At 72.3% G+C, this 18,639-nt stretch overlaps 1 protein-coding gene across 2 annotated transcripts; it reads right to left on the bottom strand.

The window, feature by feature from the left end:
* Nucleotides 1–128: 128 nt before the first annotated feature.
* ABCD1 (ATP binding cassette subfamily D member 1) lies at nt 129–15,583 on the bottom strand. Of its 2 annotated transcripts, XM_050927222.1 has the most exons (10): nt 14,569–15,583; nt 11,806–11,986; nt 6,496–6,638; nt 5,833–6,001; nt 4,989–5,083; nt 4,470–4,615; nt 3,763–3,908; nt 3,176–3,260; nt 2,861–2,986; nt 129–1,294 (listed from the first exon to the last, which is right to left on the bottom strand). In XM_050927222.1, the coding sequence occupies exons 1-10, from the start codon at nt 15,565–15,567 to the stop codon at nt 1,075–1,077; spliced, it is 2,310 nt and encodes a 769-aa protein (XP_050783179.1). In that variant the 5' UTR covers nt 15,568–15,583; the 3' UTR covers nt 129–1,074. The 2 variants fall into 2 exon arrangements, with proteins under 2 accessions (XP_050783179.1, XP_050783180.1); XM_050927223.1 differs by lacking the exon at nt 129–1,294 and having other exon boundaries at nt 2,888–2,986; nt 3,763–3,894.
* Between the last annotated feature and the right edge of the window lie 3,056 nt (nt 15,584–18,639).

Here is an 18,639-nt window from a genome sequence, read left to right on the forward strand (position 1 = left end):
CCCGGCCCCGGACGCCTGGGTTCCTGCCCCGAAGCACTCACCGCCCCGGACTGCCGGGGGAGCGCCCCCCCACCCCATAGCGCCCCCCACGTCCCCCAGCCCAGTGAGTCACGCCGGACACGGGGGTCTCTCTTGGTTTCTTTTACTGGCTCTGTCGGCTCATAAGGCACCAGTGGGGTGGGGGGGTCAGACCTTAGCCCAGGTGCAAATTTCAACCCACTTCAGATCCAGACAGGGATTTAAACTGGTTTAACTGAGCTGGTTCTTAAACCAAATTCCCAGCGTGCGTCCAGACGGGGATTTCAAGGGATTTACCTTTACTGCAGTTTAAGAAGCTGTTCAGTTAAACTGAATTAAGAGCGTCCAGATGGGGCTTTAAACCAGTTTAATCAAACCCGTTGTTCAAGTGAATTCAGCACATCCACAGGGGGCTTGAAACCAGTTTCACTTGTTCCTACAGCGAATTCAGAGCGTCCACACAGGGATTTAAACTGGTTCTCAAACCAGATTAAGTCAAAGTGGATGTGTGTCTGCCACACGCAGGGAATCGAAGCAACGCCCGGTTCCTCCTCACCCCCGCCCCCCCGTGGCTACATTCTCCAGTCTGTGCAGCATGGAGGTCCTGGGGGTCTCGGATCAGCAATCCTGGGGGGCCGTGAGCACATCCCACTGCCCTTGTGCGCCCCACACTGTCGAGGGCTCCAAGGTGAAGCCTTGGGGAGCGGCCTGGGGGACTCTTGGCAGTCGCCCCCTTGGGCCAGTGGATTCTCTGGGGTGCCGTGAGGGACTGAGGTGCGGGGGGGTGAGAACCCCCCATTTCACAGTACAGGCCACCCCCCTATCACAGGGGAAGAGGCATTAAGTGCACTAAAATTGGGGGTGCTGCAGAAGACCCCTGAAATGTTCAGTGATGGGGGGCGATTGGGGAGCTGAGTGGGGGAGGGGCCCCATTCTTCAATCACTGGGAGATTGGGGGCAGCCAGGGTGACCCCAACTCCCAGGGGAGGATTAATGCCCCCACACACACACCGTATTGGGGTGACAGGAGGTGCCCCAAGGGACCCCCTCACCGTTTCAGGCCGAGCTGTGGGGGGCCCCGGCTGGGCCGGGGGGAGCGTCGTCCCCCAGGATCTGGCAGAGCTCGGCCAAGCGCTGCTGGACCCGGGGGACCCCGGCGAGCTGCATCTCCAGCCGCTGCTTCTCCTCGGTCAGCGAGAGCCGGGCGGCCGCGTCCAGACGCTCCAGCTTCCAGCCGCCCTCCCCGTCGAACTGCAGCACGTGGGTGTGGTACTTCCTGGGGGGGGGGCAGGGTCAGTGGGGCCCCTCACTCCCAACCTGCAGCCCTGCCCCCCAGCTCTGCCGGTGCCCCTCACTCTCGAGCCACAGCCCCCGCTCCTGCATGTGCCCCTCACTCCCGACCCGCAACCCCTGCTAGCCTGGCCCTGCCCCCCAGCTCTGCCGGTGCCCCTCACTCCAGACCTGCAGCTCCCCAGCTCTGCCAGTGCCCCTCACTCCCGACCCACAGCCCCCGGCCCTGCCAGTGCCCCTCACTCCCAACCCGCACCCCCCCAGCCCTGCGGGGGCCCGGGGGCTGGGAACAAAGGGCCATTGACTGGCCAGGGACTGGCTGGCTCCCAGGGAGGGACGTGGGGGCTGCTGGGAGAGGGGACACGGGAGTGGGCGGGGGGGACACATGGAGGGGGCTCAGGGAGAAGTGGGCAGAGAATCAGGGGGTGCCATGTAGGGGGGTGATACATGCGGGGGGGCCGCGAGGAGGGGATGATACATGTAGGGAGGGGGGTGGGTGATATATGTGGGGCGGGGCAGGGCAGGGCAGGGAGGTGATACATGTAGGGATAGGGGCAGGGTGGGGGGAAGGGTTGATACATGCGGGGGGAGCAGAGGGTGGTACATGTAGGGAGGAGGGCAGGGTGGGGGATGGGAGATACGTGTGGGGTGGGGCGGGGGGGGTTGATACGTGTGGGGGGGCTGGGGAGCTCCCTGCTGGGAGGATGCCTGGCTGGACGGTCCGCCCCCCAGAGAGCAGCCCCGCCCCCTCCTGCATTGGGGGTCAGGGTTAAGGACAGATCAGAGCTGGGGGGCGGGGTCAGAGTTAAGGGCAGTGGGCGGGGTTAGGCTGATTGTGGTTGGGTGTTGGGTTAATGCTAAGGTCAGAGGTCAGGGACTGGTTGAGGTCAGAGGTTGGGTCAGGATCAGGGAGTGCCCGCCCATCACTGGGGGGAGGAGTCAGGGAAGGGGGATGTACCATGGAGATGGGGGTGCATGGCAAGTGGGAAGTACCACAGTGTGATGGGGAGAATGGGGAGGGGCTGGGGCTGGGTTGTACCATAGCAGAGGAGACTGGGCCATACCACAGGAATGGCTGGGGCTAGGAATGGGACATACCAGAGCCCGAGGAGGGGATGGAACGTACCATAGTGTGTTGGGGGGAAACTGAGATGTACTGAGGGGGAATGGGATGTTCCAGAGAGGGAGATACCATAGGAGCGGCTGAGGCTGGGAATGGGACATACCATAGCAAGCATTGGGGGGGAACTGGGTTGTACCATAGCAGGGGAAAGTGGCACAGGCCATAGTACGTGGCTGGAGCTGGGAATGGGACATACTATAGCAGTGGGGAGACTGGGATGTACCATAGTGAGGGAGGGAGAAGAAGAGACTGTACCATGGCAGTGGGAGGAATGGGACATACCATAGGAGTGTTGATGGAACATACCATGATTTTTGGGGTGAGAATGGAATGTACCATAGCAGGTGTGGGTGGACTGGGCTGTACCATAGTGAGTGTTGAGGGGAGAATGGGATGTACCATAGCGGGGGAGGCGGAAATGGGACTTACCATAGTGAGGGACGGTGGGTGATGGAGAGCAGTGAGATCCCAGCATCCTTTGCGGCTTGGAAGATGTGCCCCTCGACATCGATGCTCACAGCGCTGGTGCACTCGTCCAGCAGGGCGTACTGCGGCCTGGGGGCAGACGTGAGGCTGGGGGGGCAGCCCCTCCCCAGGCAACTCCACCCAACCCCACAGCACCTCCCCCTGACAGCAAGGGGAGCAGCTACCCGCCCCGCCCTCCCCCCCAAAATCCTCCCCCTCCCCCCCACCTGTCAGGGACCAGCCGCAGGGGGGAATCTACGGGGGGGGCGGGTCACTGACCTATGATAGAACATCCGGGCCATCCCCATTCGCTGCTTCTCACCCCCCGACAGGACGTCCTTCCAATCGCTGATGGCCTCCCAGCCTGGCCCCGCCCCCGTGGGAGAAAGAAGATGCCTCATTGGTCACTCACTGGGGGGTCTTAGCTCTTCCTCCATCACCCCCTGTCCCCCACCCCATCACCCCCACTCTGTCCCATCCCCCTATGGCCCCTCTGCCCTGATCACCCTCACTCTGCCCCATCCCCCCCATAGCCCTCCACCCCATCACCCCCACTCTGCCCCATCCCCACTATGGCCCCCCCACCCCATCACCCCCATTCTGCCCAATCCCCCCCATGGCCCCCCACCCCATCCCCCTCACTCTGCCCTAGCCCTCCTATGGCCCCCACCCCATCCCCCCCATTGCCCCTCTGCCCTGATCACCCCCACTCTGCCCCATCCTCACTATAGCCCCCCACCCATCACCCCCACTCTGCCCCATCGTCCCCATAGCCCCCCACCCCATCACCCCCACTCCACCCCATCCCCCCCACTCTGCCCCATGGCCTCCCCGCCCTGATCACCCCCATGCCCCCCCTCACCCACCTCCCTCCCGCTGGACGATGTAGTTGAGGCTGACGATGCTGAGGATTTGCTCCAGGTGAGCGTCCGTCAGCCCCTTCCGCGCCATGTCCTGGGCGGTGTCGGGGTAGATCACCTGGTCCCGCAGGCAGCCCACTGACATGTAGGGCCTATGGTAAACATGGGGGGTAAACAAACTCCTGCCCCCCGCCCACTGTGACCCACCATCCCACACACACCTCCCAGAGCTGGGGAGAGAACCCAGGAGTCCTGGCTCCCAGCCCCCCTGCTCTAACCCACCAGCCCCCACTCCCCTCCCAGAGCGAGGGAGAGAACCCAGGAATCCTGGCTCCCAGCCCCCCTGCTCTAACCACCAGCCCCCACTCCCCTCCCAGAGCGAGGGAGAGAACCCAGGAGTCCTGGCTCCCAGCCCCCCTGCTCTAACCCACCAGCCCCCACTCCCCTCCCAGAGCTGGGGAGAGAACCCAGGAGTCCTGGCTCCCAGCCCCCCTGCTCTAACCCACCAGCCCCCACTCCCCTCCCAGAGCGAGGGAGAGAACCCAGGAGTCCTGGCTCCCAGCCCCCTGCTCTAACCACCAGCCCCCACTCCCCTCCCAGAGCTGGGGAGAGAACCCAGGAGTCCTGGCTCCCAGCCCCCCTGCTCTAACCCACCAGCCCCCACTCCCCTCCCAGAGCGAGGGAGAGAACCCAAGCATCCGGGCTGCCCGCACCTCTGGGGGACGTAGAACATGCGCTGGGGTGGCGGTTTGTAGAGGACCCCCCCATAGGCCGGCCAGAGGCCCGCGAGGATCCGGAAGAGGGAGCTTTTCCCGCAGCCGTTGGGGCCGGTGATGAGAAGATGCATGTCTCCATCCACCTGCAGGGGGGCCAGAGAGACGTGAGACCCCCCGACTGTAGGGGAGGGGGAAACCTGGTCCCCCTGTCCCCCCAGGGTCTCTAGGAGGTGGGGAGGGCTCAGAGGTGGGGTAGGGCCCTGTTAGCTGACTGACCCCTCCCCGTGTGCCAGCCCCACCCCAGTTCCCCCACTCCCCCGATTTCCACTGGTTCTGTCTCCTCCAGCGCCTCCCTAGCCCCCACTTGCTCCCTGCCCCCCCTCCAGCCCTGCCGGTGCCCCTCACTCCCGACCCGCAGCCCCTACCAGCCCAGCCCTGTCCCCCCTCCAGCCCTGCTGGTGCCCCTCACTCCCGACCTGCAGCCCCTGCCAGCCCAGCCCAGCCCCTCCCATTTACCCTGAGGTTCAGGCTGGCCACCACCACGTCCCCGGTGGGGGTGATAATTGGGATGTTTTTACAGATGATTCCGTTTTCCACGTCCACGACCCGGCCTGGGGGCGAACAGAGGGAAAGGGGGGAGGGCAGAGAGAGAGAATTAACGGCAGGGCCCCTCCCCTCCAGCGGGGGGCACAGGGGACACACGGGGTGCGGGGTCCCTCCCCTCCAGCGGGGGGCACAGGGGACACACGGGGTGCGGGGCCCCTCCCCTCCAGCGGGGGGCACAGGGGACACACGGGGTGCGGGGCCCCTCCCCTCCAGCGGGGGGCACAGGGGACACACCGGGTGTGGGGTCCCTCCCCTCCAGCGGGGGGCACAGGGGACACACCGGGTGCGGGGCCCCTCCCTTTCAGCGGGGGGCACAGGGGACATACGGGATGCGGGGTCCCTCCCCTCCAGCGGGGGGCACAGGGGACATACGGGCTGCGGGGTCCCTCCCCTCCAGCGGGGGGCACAGGGGACACACGGGGTGCGGGGCCCCTCCTCTCCAGCGGGGGACACAGGGGACACATGGGGTGTGGGGCCTCTCCCCTCCAGCGGGGGGCACAGGGGACACACGGGGTGCGGGGCCCCTCCTCTCCAGCGGGGGGCACAGGGGACACACGGGGTGCGGGGCCCCTCCCCTCCAGCGGGGGGCACAGGGGACATACGGGGTGCGGGGCCCCTCCCCTCCAGCGGGGGGCACAGGGGACATACGGGGTGCGGGGTCCCTCCCCTCCAGCGGGGGGCACAGGGGACACACACACATTTCAGAGAAGACCCATTTTAGTGAGGCCCACACAAATGGCTGCCCCGGGCTCACCGCGAATGCTGAGGGGCCCCTCCACGCGCACCCCGTGCCTCATGACAGCCGCAGCCTGGTCCCCGCCCTCCTCCGCCTCGCCGGGCCGGGCAAAGCGCCCGCGCTGCACGTCCTCAAAGACATGGAACATCTCATAGACCCGGGCGGTGTAACCGGCCAGCTCTGTCACCTGCAGGGCAGGGAGTTAGAACCCAGGAGTCCGGGCTCCCAGTTCCCCCCACCCCCCATCCCAGAGCCGGGGAGAGAACCCAGGCGTCCGGGCTCCCAGCCCCCCTCGCCCCCCGCCCCAGAGCCGGGGAGAGAACCCAGGCGTCCGGGCTCCCAGCCCTCCCCACCCCACCCCACCCCAGAGCAAGGGAGAGAACCCAGGCGTCCGGGCTCCCAGCCCCTACCCTGTCCCAGAGCTGGGGAGAGAACCAAGGTGTCCGGGCTCCCAGGCCCCCCCACCCCTCCCCAGAGCCGGGGAGAGAACCCAGGCGTCCGGGCTCCCAGCCCTCCCCACCCCACCCCACCCCAGAGCAAGGGAGAGAACCCAGGCGTCCGGGCTCCCAGCCCCTACCCTGTCCCAGAGCTGGGGAGAGAACCAAGGTGTCCGGGCTCCCAGGCCCCCCCACCCCGCCCCAGAGCCGGGGAGAGAACCCAGGCGTCCGGGCGCCCCCTCACCTCTTTGTAGGCGGCCATGACTCTCTCGGTGGCGTCGGCAGCTGCGGTGAGCAGGTTCCTGGCCGTGGTAAAGGCCTCGGTCCTCTCGCCGATCAGCTCCTCCTCCTTCATCTCCAGCGCGGCCCGTTTCACCTGCTCCGAGTCTGGGGGGCAGTGGGAATCGGGGGGCAGATCTACCCCAGAGACACCCTGCGTGGGGTTCCCCGGCCGCCCCCAGCACGCTCTGCCCTTCCCAGCCCCCCAAGGGCCCCCTGGCCGGCTGCCCCCAACACGCTCTGCCCCTCCCAGCCCCCCAAGGGCCCCCTGGCCGGCTGCCCCCAACACGCTCTGCCCCTCCCAGCCCCCCAACCGCCCCCCGGCCAGCTACCCCCAACACACTCTGCCCCTCCCAGCCCCCCAAGGGCCCCCTGGCCGGCTGCCCCCAACACGCTCTGCCTCTCCCAGCCCCCCAAGGGCCCCCCGGCCGGCTGCCCCCAACACGCTCTGCCTCTCCCAGCCCCCCAAGGGCCCCCCGGCCGGCTGCCCCCAACACGCTCTGCCCCTCCCAGCCCCCCAACCGCCCCCCGGCCGGCTGCCCCCAACACGCTCTGCCCCTCCCAGCCCCCCAAGGGCCCCCCGGCCGGCTGCCCCCAACACGCTCTGCCCCTCCCAGCCCCCCAAGGGCCCCCCGGCCGGCTGCCCCCAACACGCTCTGCCCCTCCCAGCCCCCCAAGGGCCCCCCGGCCGGCTGCCCCCAACACGCTCTGCCCCTCCCAGCCCCCCAACCGTCCCCCGGCCGGCTGCCCCCAACACGCTCTGCCTCTCCCAGCCCCCCAACCGCCCCCCGGCCGGCTGCCCCCAACACGCTCTGCCCCTCCCAGCCCCCCAAGGGCCCCCCGGCCGGCTGCCCCCAACACGCTCTGCCCCTCCCAGCCCCCCAAGGGCCCCCCGGCCGGCTGCCCCCAACACGCTCTGCCCCTCCCAGCCCCCCAAGGGCCCCCCGGCCGGCTGCCCCCAACACGCTCTGCCTCTCCCAGCCCCCCAACCGCCCCCCGGCCGGCTACCCCCAGCACGCTCTGCCTCTCCCAGCCCCCCAACCACCCCCCGGCCAGCTTCCCCCAACACGCTCTGCCTCTCCCAGCCCCCCAACCACCCCCCGGCCAGCTTCCCCCAACACGCTCTGCCCCTCCCAGCCCCCCAAGGGCCCCCCGGCCGGCTGCCCCCAGCACGCTCTGCCCCTCCCAGCCCCCCAAGGGCCCCCCGGCCGGCTGCCCCCAACACGCTCTGCCTCTCCCAGCCCCCCAACCGCCCCCCGGCCGGCTGCCCCCAACACGCTCTGCCTCTCCCAGCCCCCCAACCACCCCCCGGCCGGCTGCCCCCAACACGCTCTGCCTCTCCCAGCCCCCCAACCACCCCCCGGCCGGCTGCCCCCAACACGCTCTGCCTCTCCCAGCCCCCCAACCACCCCCCGGCCAGCTTCCCCCAACACGCTCTGCCCCTCCCAGCCCCCCAAGGGCCCCCTGGCCGGCTGCCCCCAACACGCTCTGCCTCTCCCAGCCCCCCAACCGCCCCCCGGCCAGCTACCCCCAGCACGCTCTGCCTCTCCCAGTCCCCCAACCGCCCCCCGGCCGGCTACCCCCAACACGCTCTGCCTCTCCCAGCCCCCCAACCGCCCCCCGGCCGGCTGCCCCCAACACGCTCTGCCTCTCCCAGCCCCCCATCCGCCCCCCGGCCAGCTACCCCCAGCACGCTCTGCCTCTCCCAGCCCCCCAACCGCCCCCCGGCCGGCTACCCCCAGCACGCTCTGCCTCTCCCAGCCCCCCAACCACCCCCCGGCCAGCTTCCCCCAACACGCTCTGCCTCTCCCAGCCCCCCAACCACCCCCCGGCCAGCTTCCCCCAACACGCTCTGCCCCTCCCAGCCCCCCAAGGGCCCCCCGGCCGGCTGCCCCCAGCACGCTCTGCCCCTCCCAGCCCCCCAAGGGCCCCCCGGCCGGCTGCCCCCAACACGCTCTGCCTCTCCCAGCCCCCCAACCGCCCCCCGGCCGGCTGCCCCCAACACGCTCTGCCTCTCCCAGCCCCCCAACCACCCCCCGGCCGGCTGCCCCCAACACGCTCTGCCTCTCCCAGCCCCCCAACCCCCCCCCGGCCGGCTTCCCCCAACACGCTCTGCCTCTCCCAGCCCCCCAACCACCCCCCGGCCAGCTTCCCCCAACACGCTCTGCCTCTCCCAGCCCCCCAACCACCCCCCGGCCAGCTTCCCCCAACACGCTCTGCCTCTCCCAGCCCCCCAACCACCCCCCGGCCAGCTTCCCCCAACACGCTCTGCCTCTCCCAGCCCCCCAACCACCCCCCGGCCGGCTGCCCCCAACACGCTCTGCCTCTCCCAGCCCCCCAACCACCCCCCGGCCAGCTTCCCCCAACACGCTCTGCCCCTCCCAGCCCCCCAAGGGCCCCCTGGCCGGCTGCCCCCAACACGCTCTGCCTCTCCCAGCCCCCCAACCTCCCCCCGGCCGGCTGCCCCCAACACGCTCTGCCTCTCCCAGCCCCCCAACCACGCCCCGGCCAGCTGCCCCCAACACGCTCTGCCTCTCCCAGCCCCCCAACCACCCCCCGGCCGGCTGCCCCCAACACGCTCTGCCTCTCCCAGCCCCCCAACCACCCCCCGGCCGGCTGCCCCCAACACGCTCTGCCTCTCCCAGCCCCCCAACCCCCCCCCGGCCGGCTGCCCCCAACACGCTCTGCCTCTCCCAGCCCCCCAACCGCCCCCCGGCCGGCTGCCCCCAACACGCTCTGCCTCTCCCAGCCCCCCAACCACCCCCCGGCCGGCTGCCCCCAACACGCTCTGCCTCTCCCAGCCCCCCAACCACCCCCCCGGCCGGCTACCCCCAACACGCTCTGCCTCTCCCAGCCCCCCAACCACCCCCCGGCCGGCTGCCCCCAACACGCTCTGCCTCTCCCAGCCCCCCAACCACCCCCCGGCCGGCTGCCCCCAACACGCTCTGCCTCTCCCAGCCCCCCAACCACCCCCCGGCCGGCTGCCCCCAACACGCTCTGCCTCTCCCAGCCCCCCAACCACCCCCCGGCCGGCTGCCCCCAACACGCTCTGCCTCTCCCAGCCCCCCAACCACCCCCCGGCCGGCTGCCCCCAACCCGCTCTGCCTCTCCCAGCCCCCCAACCGCCCCCCGGCCGGCTGCCCCCAACACGCTCTGCCTCTCCCAGCCCCCCAACCGCCCCCCGGCCGGCTGCCCCCAACACGCTCTGCCTCTCCCAGCCCCCCAACCGCCCCCCGGCCGGCTGCCCCCAACACGCTCTGCCTCTCCCAGCCCCCCAACCGCCCCCCGGCCAGCTTCCCCCAACACGCTCTGCCTCTCCCAGCCCCCCAACCACCCCCCGGCCAGCTTCCCCCAACACGCTCTGCCTCTCCCAGCCCCCCAGCCACCCCCCGGCCGGCTGCCCCCAACACGCTCTGCCTCTCCCAGCCCCCCAACCACCCCCCGGCCGGCTGCCCCCAACACGCTCTGCCTCTCCCAGCCCCCCAAGGGCCCCCCGGCCGGCTGCCCCCAACACACTCTGCCTCTCCCAGCCCCCCAACCACCCCCCGGCCGGCTGCCCCCAACACGCTCTGCCTCTCCCAGCCCCCCAACCGCCCCCCGGCCGGCTGCCCCCAACACGCTCTGCCTCTCCCAGCCCCCCAACCACCCCCCGGCCAGCTTCCCCCAACACGCTCTGCCTCTCCCAGCCCCCCAACCACCCCCTGGCCGGCTGCCCCCAACACGCTCTGCCTCTCCCAGCCCCCCAAGGGCCCCCCGGCCGGCTGCCCCCAACACGCTCTGCCTCTCCCAGCCCCCCAACCGACCCCCGGCCGGCTGCCCCCAACACGCTCTGCCTCTCCCATTCCCCCAACCGCCCCCCGGCCGGCTGCCCCCAACACGCTCTGCCTCTCCCAGTCCCCCAACCGCCCCCCGGCCGGCTGCCCCCAACACGCTCTGCCTCTCCCAGCCCCCCAACCGCCCCCCGGCCAGCTACCCCCAGCACGCTCTGCCTCTCTCAGCCCCCCAACCACCCCCCGGCCGGCTGCCCCCAACACGCTCTGCCTCTCCCAGCCCCCCAACCGCCCCCCGGCCGGCTACCCCCAGCACGCTCTGCCTCTCCCAGCCCCCCAACCACCCCCCTGCTGACCCCAACACGCTCTGCCTCTCCCAGCCCCCCAAGCGCCCCCCTGCTGACCCCAACACGCTCTGCCTCTCCCAGGCCCCCAAAACCCCCCGGCCGCCCCAATACACTCTGCCTCTCTCAGCCCCCCAAGCGCCCCCTGGCCGCCCCCAACACACTCTGCCTCTCCCAGCCCCTCAAGCACCCCAGCCTGCACCGAGGCAGCGCCCCCTTCTGGCAGCCCCTTACCCTGCAGCTCCCCACTGCCCTACCCGCTGAACTCTGGGCTGGGCCCCACCCCAGGTGAATGCGATCCTGGGGGGCACGAACAGGGGACTCTTGCGTGGGGGGATCTGGCCCTGGGCCTGGCCCAGTGAGGTGGAAACGGGGCCTGACCGCGGCCAGCAGCACTTGGCCCTCGCTGCCTTCATCCCCTCGACGCCTTCCCGGGCTCAGGGCGTCGCCGGCCCCGGCCCCGCTCCCCCCTTGCCGAGCCGCCCGCCGGGGGTGGATTCTCTTTCATTCTCTCCTGGGCGGCTCCGTTCCGCGCCCCTGGGTCTGGTCCCCTCCCTGGCTGCGTCCGCCGGGGGTTCGGCCCCCCGCGGGTCTCATGTTAAGTCGCAGCGTGAAACGCAACGTCCGCGCCGCTCTCGCTGTCGGCCCTGCGGGGCCTGGTTCACCCGTCGCGTGCGGCCTGGCGTGCGCCTCCTGCGGGCCGCCGGGGACAAGCCGTGTCGGGGCCCGTGTCCACCTCACTGGGCCAGCCCCGGAAGGCGGCGCTTGGCACCCTCGGTGGCTGGTTCCCCCGGTTCCCCGAGGGCCGGCAGGGGGACGATCCAGCCGCCGGCTCCTGTGCGTCTCTGCAGCGCGACGGGGCCGCTCGGGAACGCGGCCAGGTGCCTGCTGCCTGCGCCGTCCGAGAGGGACCCGGGGGGGGGCACTGGGGTGGGACCGGCGCTGCAGGCGGGGGCCAGGCCAGGAACAAGCTGGTAACAGTAACTCAGCCCCCACCCTGTCCTCATCCGGGCACCCCAACCTTCCCCAAAGCTCCCCAGTGCCCCCCAACCTTCCCCAGAGCCCTCCAGTGCCCCCAGCCTTCCCCAAAGCCCCCCAGTGCCCCCAGCCTTCCCCAGAGCCCCCCAGTGCCGCTCAGCCCTGCCAGCCCCCCCAGCTCACCGCTCTGCGAGTAGCCGGTGGCCGTGACGATGGGCACGGCCACCATGACCAGCCCGGCCGCGCTCCACACGTACTTCATGAGGAATTGCTCCAGCATCACGTACCAGAGCCGCTGCAGCAGCACCAGGTCCAGGTGTGCGGCCAGCGCCCCGTAGCATCGCTGCAGCAGGGCCAGCTCCGCCTGCGGGGGGCGACAGAGAGCGTCAGGGGGCGTCAGGGACCCGGCTCCGCCAGTGGGGGGTGACAGAGAGCGTCAGGGGGCGTCAGGGACCCGGCTCCACCAGCGGGGGGCGACAGGGAGCGTCAGGGGGCGTCCGGGACCCGGCTCCACCAGCGGGGGGCGACAGGGAGCGTCAGGGGGCGTCAGGGACCCGGCTCCACCAGCGGGGGGCGACAGGGAGCGTCAGGGACCCGGCTCCGCCCGCGGGGGGCGACAGAGAGCGTCAGGGGGCGTCGGGGACCCATCTCCGCCCGCGGGGGGGGACAGGGAGCGTCAGGGGGCGTCGGGGACCCGGCTCCGCCCGTGGGGGGCGACCGGGAGCGTCAGGGACCCGGCTCCGCCCGCGGGGGGCGACAGGGAGCGTCAGGGGGCGTCGGGGACCCGGCTCCGCCCGCGGGGGGCGACAGGGAGCGTCAGGGGGCGTCGGGGACCCGGCTCCGCCCGCGGGGGGCGACAGGGAGCGTCAGGGGGCGTCGGGGACCCGGCTCCGCCTGCGGGGGGCGACAGGGAGCGTCAGGGGGCGTCGGGGACCCGGCTCCGCCCGTGGGGGGCGACCGGGAGCGTCAGGGACCCGGCTCCGCCTGCGGGGGGCGACAGGGAGCGTCAGGGGGCGTCGGGGACCCGGCTCCGCCCGTGGGGGGCGACCGGGAGCGTCAGGGACCCGGCTCCGCCCGCGGGGGGCGACAGGGAGCGTCAGGGGGCGTCAGGGACCCGGCTCCGCCCGCGGGGGGCGACCGGGAGCGTCTGGGGGCGTCGGGGACCCGGCTCCGCCCGCGGGGGGCGACAGCGTCAGGGGGCGTCGGGGACCCGGCTCCGCCCGCGGGGGGCGACCGGGAGCATCTGGGGGCGTCAGGCACCCGGCTCTGCCAGCGGGGGGCGACAGGGAGCGTCCGGGGGCGTTGGGGACCCGGCTCCGCCCGCGGGGGGCGACAGCGTCAGGGGGCGTTGGGGACCCAGCTCCGCCCGCGAGGGGCGACAGGGAGCGTCAGGGGGCGTTGGGGACCCGGCTCCGCCCGCGGGGGGCGACAGCGTCAGGGGGCGTCGGGGACCCGGCTCCGCCCGCGAGGGGCGACAGGGAGCGTCAGGGGGCGTCGGGGACCCGGCTCCGCCCGCGAGGGGCGACAGGGAGCGTCAGGGGGCATCGGGGACCCGGCTCCGCCCGCGAGGGGCGACAGAGAGCGTCAGGGGGCGTCGGGGACCCGGCTCCACCAGCGGGGGGCGACAGAGAGCGTCAGGGGGCGTCAGGGACCCGGCTCCGCCCGCGGGGGGGACAGGGAGCGTCAGGGGGCGTCGGGGACCCGGCTCCGCCCGCAGGGGGCGACCGGGAGCGTCAGGGACCCGGCTCCGCCCGCGGGGGGCGACCGGGAGCGTCAGGGGGCGTCGGGGACCCGGCTCCGCCCGCGGGGGGCGACAGGGAGCGTCTGGGGGCGTCGGGGACCCGGCTCCGCCTGCGGGGGGCGACAGGGAGCGTCTGGGGGCGTCGGGGACCCGGCTCCACCAGCGGGGGGCGACCGGGAGCGTCTGGGGGCGTCGGGGACCCGGCTCCGCCCGCGGGGGGCGACCGGGAGCGTCAGGGGGCGTCGGGGACCCGGCTCCGCCCGCGGGGGGCGACAGGGAGCGTCAGGGGGCGTCGGGGACCCGGCTCCGCCCGCGGGGGGCGACAGGGAGCGTCAGGGGGCGTTGGGGACCCGGCTCCGCCCGCGGGGGGCGACCGGGAGCGTTAGGGGGTGTTGGGGTCCCAACTCCACCTGCACTGGGGGGGGCGAGTGAGGGACTTGGGGGAACCTGTGCCCGGGACCCTCCAGTTGTGGGGATTCTGTGCTAAACAGGCTGGGGGGGGAAACGGGGGAGTAGGGGGTGCTGGGTGGGGGAGGGGTGGAGTTTGCGGCGCTGGGGATGGGGAGCCCTTCTGGGGTGCCACTGGTGGCACTGAATAGTGTGCTTAACCCCAGAAAGGGAAACTGAGGAAGAGAGAGACGGAAGTAGAACCAAGTTGAGAACCCAGGCGTCTTGGCTGCCAGCTCCCCCCCACCCCACATGCACAGCTGGGGGGATCCCAGGCATCCTGACTGCCACCCCCCCCCCACAGAGCTGGGGGGAACCCAGGCGTCTTGGCTGCCAGCGCCCCCTCACCCCACATGCACAGCTGGGGGGAACCCAGGCGTCCGGGCTCCTCCTTGGGCAGGACGGAGGAAGAGGGGCAGGGCTGTTGCGAGGGTGACTCAGGGGTGAGTCCCCAGCGAGCAGCCCCGGGCAGCGGCCTGTCCCGGGTCAGTCCCAGGTCAAACAGCCCCGCATCCGCCCTGGGGGGAACTGGGCGGGAGACAGACATAAACAAGGCGCAGAAACAGGGCTGCAGAGCTGAGCCCCCGGGGGCTGCTGGCCCTTTAAATTCCCCCCACCCCCTTCCCAGAGCTGGGGAGAAAACCCAGGCATCCGGGCTCCCAGCACCCCCTGCTCTAACCCAGCAGCCCCCACTCCCCTCCCAGAGCCGGGCACAGAACCCAGGTGTCCGGGCTCCCAGCCCCCCTGCGCCCCAGCACCTGGTGCCCCCCGTAGAAGGCGATCTCCTCGGCGTTGGCCACCACCCGGGCGTGCATGTGCCGCAGCTCGCCCTTGCGCCGAGCCTCCTCGGCCACCAGCTCCCCGAAGCGGGGCGAGCAGCCCCGCAGCACCTTGGCCGTCAGGCCGACCACCAGGCCGGCGATGGCCGAGGGCCAGGCCGTGCCGGCGCCCTTGGCCCGGGCCGCGCCCAGCAGGGCGTAGGAGGTGATGGCCACGTCCAGCACCGGCTTGGTCAGGTTGGAGTAGAGGTGGGCCACAGCGCCGGCGAAGGCCACCAGGTCCTCGGTGAGCGACTGGTCCGGCGCCCGCAGGCGCCCGTCCATGGTGCTGACGCGGTAGTAGGTCTGGGCGCGGAAGTAGAGCCCGTAGGCGTGGGCCACCAGGCGGCCACGGAAGGCCAGGCCCAGCCGCCCCTCCAGGTAGCGGATGGCGCTGTTGACGAAGGTGGCGGGCACGGCGATGAGCAGCCACTGGAGCAGCAGCCGGGCGAAGCGCCGGGGGCTCTTGCGGACGATGGAGCGGGCCAGGCGCCCGTCCAGCCGGGCCACGTAGACCGAGAGGAAGGTGCGGCTGGCCAGGGCGGCCGAGTGCAGGGCCAGCAGCCCCGTCTCCGGGCACAGTGGCCCAGGGAACAGGAGCCGCAGCAGCCGTAGCAGCCGCCGCAGGAAAGCCCGGTTCACGCTGGGCGCAGCGTCTTCTTCTGGCCACCGAGCCACGGGCCGGCGGTGGCCCGAGTCGGGCTCGGGCTCCGCGCTCTCCGAGTCGGGCCCGGGCTCTGCGCCGGTGGCTCTGGGCTCCGTGCCGGTTGAGGCACCCACGGGCCCCGGGGCCACGTGCCGGGAGCCCACGGTGGCCCGGCGCAGCAGTGGGTACAGTTTCCGGGCGCCCAGGGCCACCACCGTCAGGGCCACGGCTACCCTCCTGGCTGTCACCCCCCGGGCCAGGCGGCCGGCCCCCCGGCTCGTGGGCCACGGCATGGGGGTGCCACGGGACTGCCCCCCTCGCTTCACGGCACTGGCCCTTTAAGAGCCCCGCACCCCCACGCACGCCCTGCTCTGCGCTCAGCTGGCAAGGAAATGTCAAGCCCCGCTCCGCCCCTGTCCCACAATGCCCTGCGGAAGGGGGCGGGCCGGGGGGGCATTGCTGCGGAGAAGCCCCGCACCGGGCACTAGGTGGCGCTGGGGCTCCACGGATGGGACACGGCGGGCGGGGTTAACTCTAGGGGGTGTGGCTATGTGCATCCTGGAGGGCAAGGGGAGAACTGAGATCCGAACCTGGCCCTGCCCCCTTTGCAATCTGGAGTGACTCCGGATTGAGTCTCCGGGATCTGAGATCCAAAAGGGGGTGACTCTGGATTGAGCCGGGGGTGCTGAGATCGAAGGAGGGTGACTCTGGATTGAGCTGGGGGCGCTGAGATCTGAAGGGGGGTGACTCCAGATTGAGCTAGGGGGGTGAGATTCAAAGGGGGGTGACTCCAGATTGAACCGGGGGGGCAGAGATCCAAAGGGGAGTGACTCCAGATTGATGCAGGGGGATCTGAGATCCAAAGTGGGGTGACTCTGGATTGACTTGGGCGGGCTGAGATGCAAATATGGCCGTTGCTCGCTAGCGCTAATGAGCCAGTCCCTTGGGGGCGCCCGCGCTCAGGGTGCAGGCGCCTGATCGGGCCAGTTGGCGGGGGGGTGCTTCCCCAGCAGCCCCGCAAATGAGTGTCCAGGAGCCCCGGAATCCCTTCCCCTCGTATTCATTCCCATCACCCCCCCGCGGCTGGGCCCCCCCACGCCAGGCTCTCCTGGCTGCTGGGATCGGGGCCGCGCCCCTGGGCTCTGGCCCTCCTGCTTCGCCCCATGTCTGGCCAGCCCAGCATGCGACACCTCTCCCCTCCGTCCCCCAGCTCGGGGCCTGCGCTCAGCTCCTCGCTCTAGGCCTTGGGGGTCCCATGGGCTCTTTGGGGGTGCACTCTGTTCCGGCTGGTACTGCCTCTGCCCCAACCTAACTAGATGGGGGAAACTGAGGCACGGAGCAGGGGCAGCTGTCCTGAGTCCACAGTCTGGGGCTACTATCGTGGCGCATGACCTCTGTGGCGGGAGCAAAGGGCAGAGTCCCGGGGGGCAGTTACCGCCCCAGGGGTGGGGGCAAGGGGCAGGCCGGGGGCGGGGCGCTGTGGGGGGTGGGGGCGGGGGCATGGGGCAAGCCGAGGGCGGGGCGCTGTGGGGGGCGAGGTGGGGGCAAGGGGCAGGCCGGGGGCGGGGCGCTGTGGGGGTGGGGCGGGGGCATGGGGCAAGCCGGGGGCGGGGCGCTGTGGGGGCGGGGGCGGGGCACTGTGCGTGGGGCAGGGCGGGGCGCTGTGGGGGTGGGGGTGGGGCACTGTGCGTGGGGAAGGGGCGGGGCGCTGTGGGGGGTGGGGGCGGGGCACTGTGCGTGGGGCAGGGCGGGGCGCTGTGGGGGGCGGGGTGGGGGCATGGGGCAGGCCGGGGCCGGGGCGCTGTGGGGGGTGGGGTGGGGGCATGGGGCAGGCCGGGGGCGGGGCGCTGGGGGGGGTGGGGGCGGGGCACTGTGCGTGGGGAAGGGGCGGGGCGCTGTGGGGGGGCGGGGGCATGGGGCAGGCCGGGGGCGGGGCGCTGTGGGGGGTGGGGGCGGGGCACTGTGCGTGGGGCAGGGCGGGGCGCTGTGGGGGGCGGGGTGGGGGCATGGGGCAGGCCGGGGCCGGGGCGCTGTGGGGGGTGGGGTGGGGGCATGGGGCAGGCCGGGGGCGGGGCGCTGGGGGGGGGTGGGGGCGGGGCACTGTGCGTGGGGAAGGGGCGGGGCGCTGTGGGGGGGCGGGGGCATGGGGCAGGCCGGGGGCGGGGCGCTGGGGGGGGTGGGGGCGGGGCACTGTGCGTGGGGAAGGGGCGGGGCGCTGTGGGGGGCGGGGCGGGGGCATGGGGCAGGCCGGGGGCGGGGCGCTGTGGGGGGTGGGGGCGGGGCGCTGTGGGGGGCGGGGTGGGGGCATGGGGCAGGCCGGGGCCGGGGCGCTGTGGGGGGTGGGGACGTCCAGCGTTCCCCGGGGAACGGACGGGGGGGGGAGGTGCTCACAGGCCCCTGACAATCTGCCCCCCCCCGGTGGCCAGACAGGAAGTGTGAAATATCGCGGGGGGGGGGTAACAGGCGCCTATATGAGAAAACGACCCAAAGTCGGGCCTGTCCGTATAGAATCGGGACATCTGGGCACCCTACGCCCCCCGCCCCCCGCCCCCCTTAGGGGCTCTTCGAGGCACTTCCGGTGCGGCCCAGGAAGCCGCTTCCGCCTCGCTAGGTGTCATGGCTGCACTTCCTGTCTCCGGCGGGGGCTCTTCCGGCGCCATGAGGGATCAGTTTCCGCCCACATGGGGGCAGGTCTCCAGGTGGAACATCCGGTGATGGTGATCGGCGACTTCCGCTGCGTACGCGGGCGCTCATTGGCGGAAAGCGGACCGGAAGGGGCGGGGTCTCCTCCTCTTTTCCTATTTCCGGTGGGGGTGGGGCCGCACGGCGCTCACCTGGAACCAGCCCGAGGAGCCGCGTCCTGGTGAGGGGCTGCCGGATAGTGACCGAGGGGCGGGGCCGGGGGCTGCCGGAGAGCGACCGGGGGGCGAGGCCGGGGGCTGCCGGATAGCGGACCGGGGGGCGGGGCCGGGGGCTGCCGGATAGCGGACCGGGGGGCGGGGCCGGGGGCTGCCGGATAGCGGACCGGGGGGCGGGGCCGGGGGCTGCCGGATAGTGACCGGGGGGCGGGGCCGGGGGCTGCCGGATAGCGGACCGGGGGGCGGGGCCGGGGGCTGCCGGATAGCGGACCGGGGGGCGGGGCCGGGGGCTGCCGGATAGCGGACCGGGGGGCGGGGCCGGGGCCAGGGAGCTATGGGGCAGGGAGGGGGGCGACGATGGGGGCCGGGCAGGGGCTATGGTGCAGGAGGCGATAGGGCAGGAGGGGGGCGATGGGGCTGGGTGGGGGCTGTGGGGCGGTTCGGGGTGATCGGGATCTGTGGCAGCTGTCTGTGGGGCGTGGGGGGGCTATGGGGCAGGGAGGGGGG

This window comes from Gopherus flavomarginatus, chromosome 18, assembly GCF_025201925.1.
Source record: "Gopherus flavomarginatus isolate rGopFla2 chromosome 18, rGopFla2.mat.asm, whole genome shotgun sequence".
NCBI classification, from domain to species: Eukaryota; Metazoa; Chordata; order Testudines; family Testudinidae; genus Gopherus; species Gopherus flavomarginatus.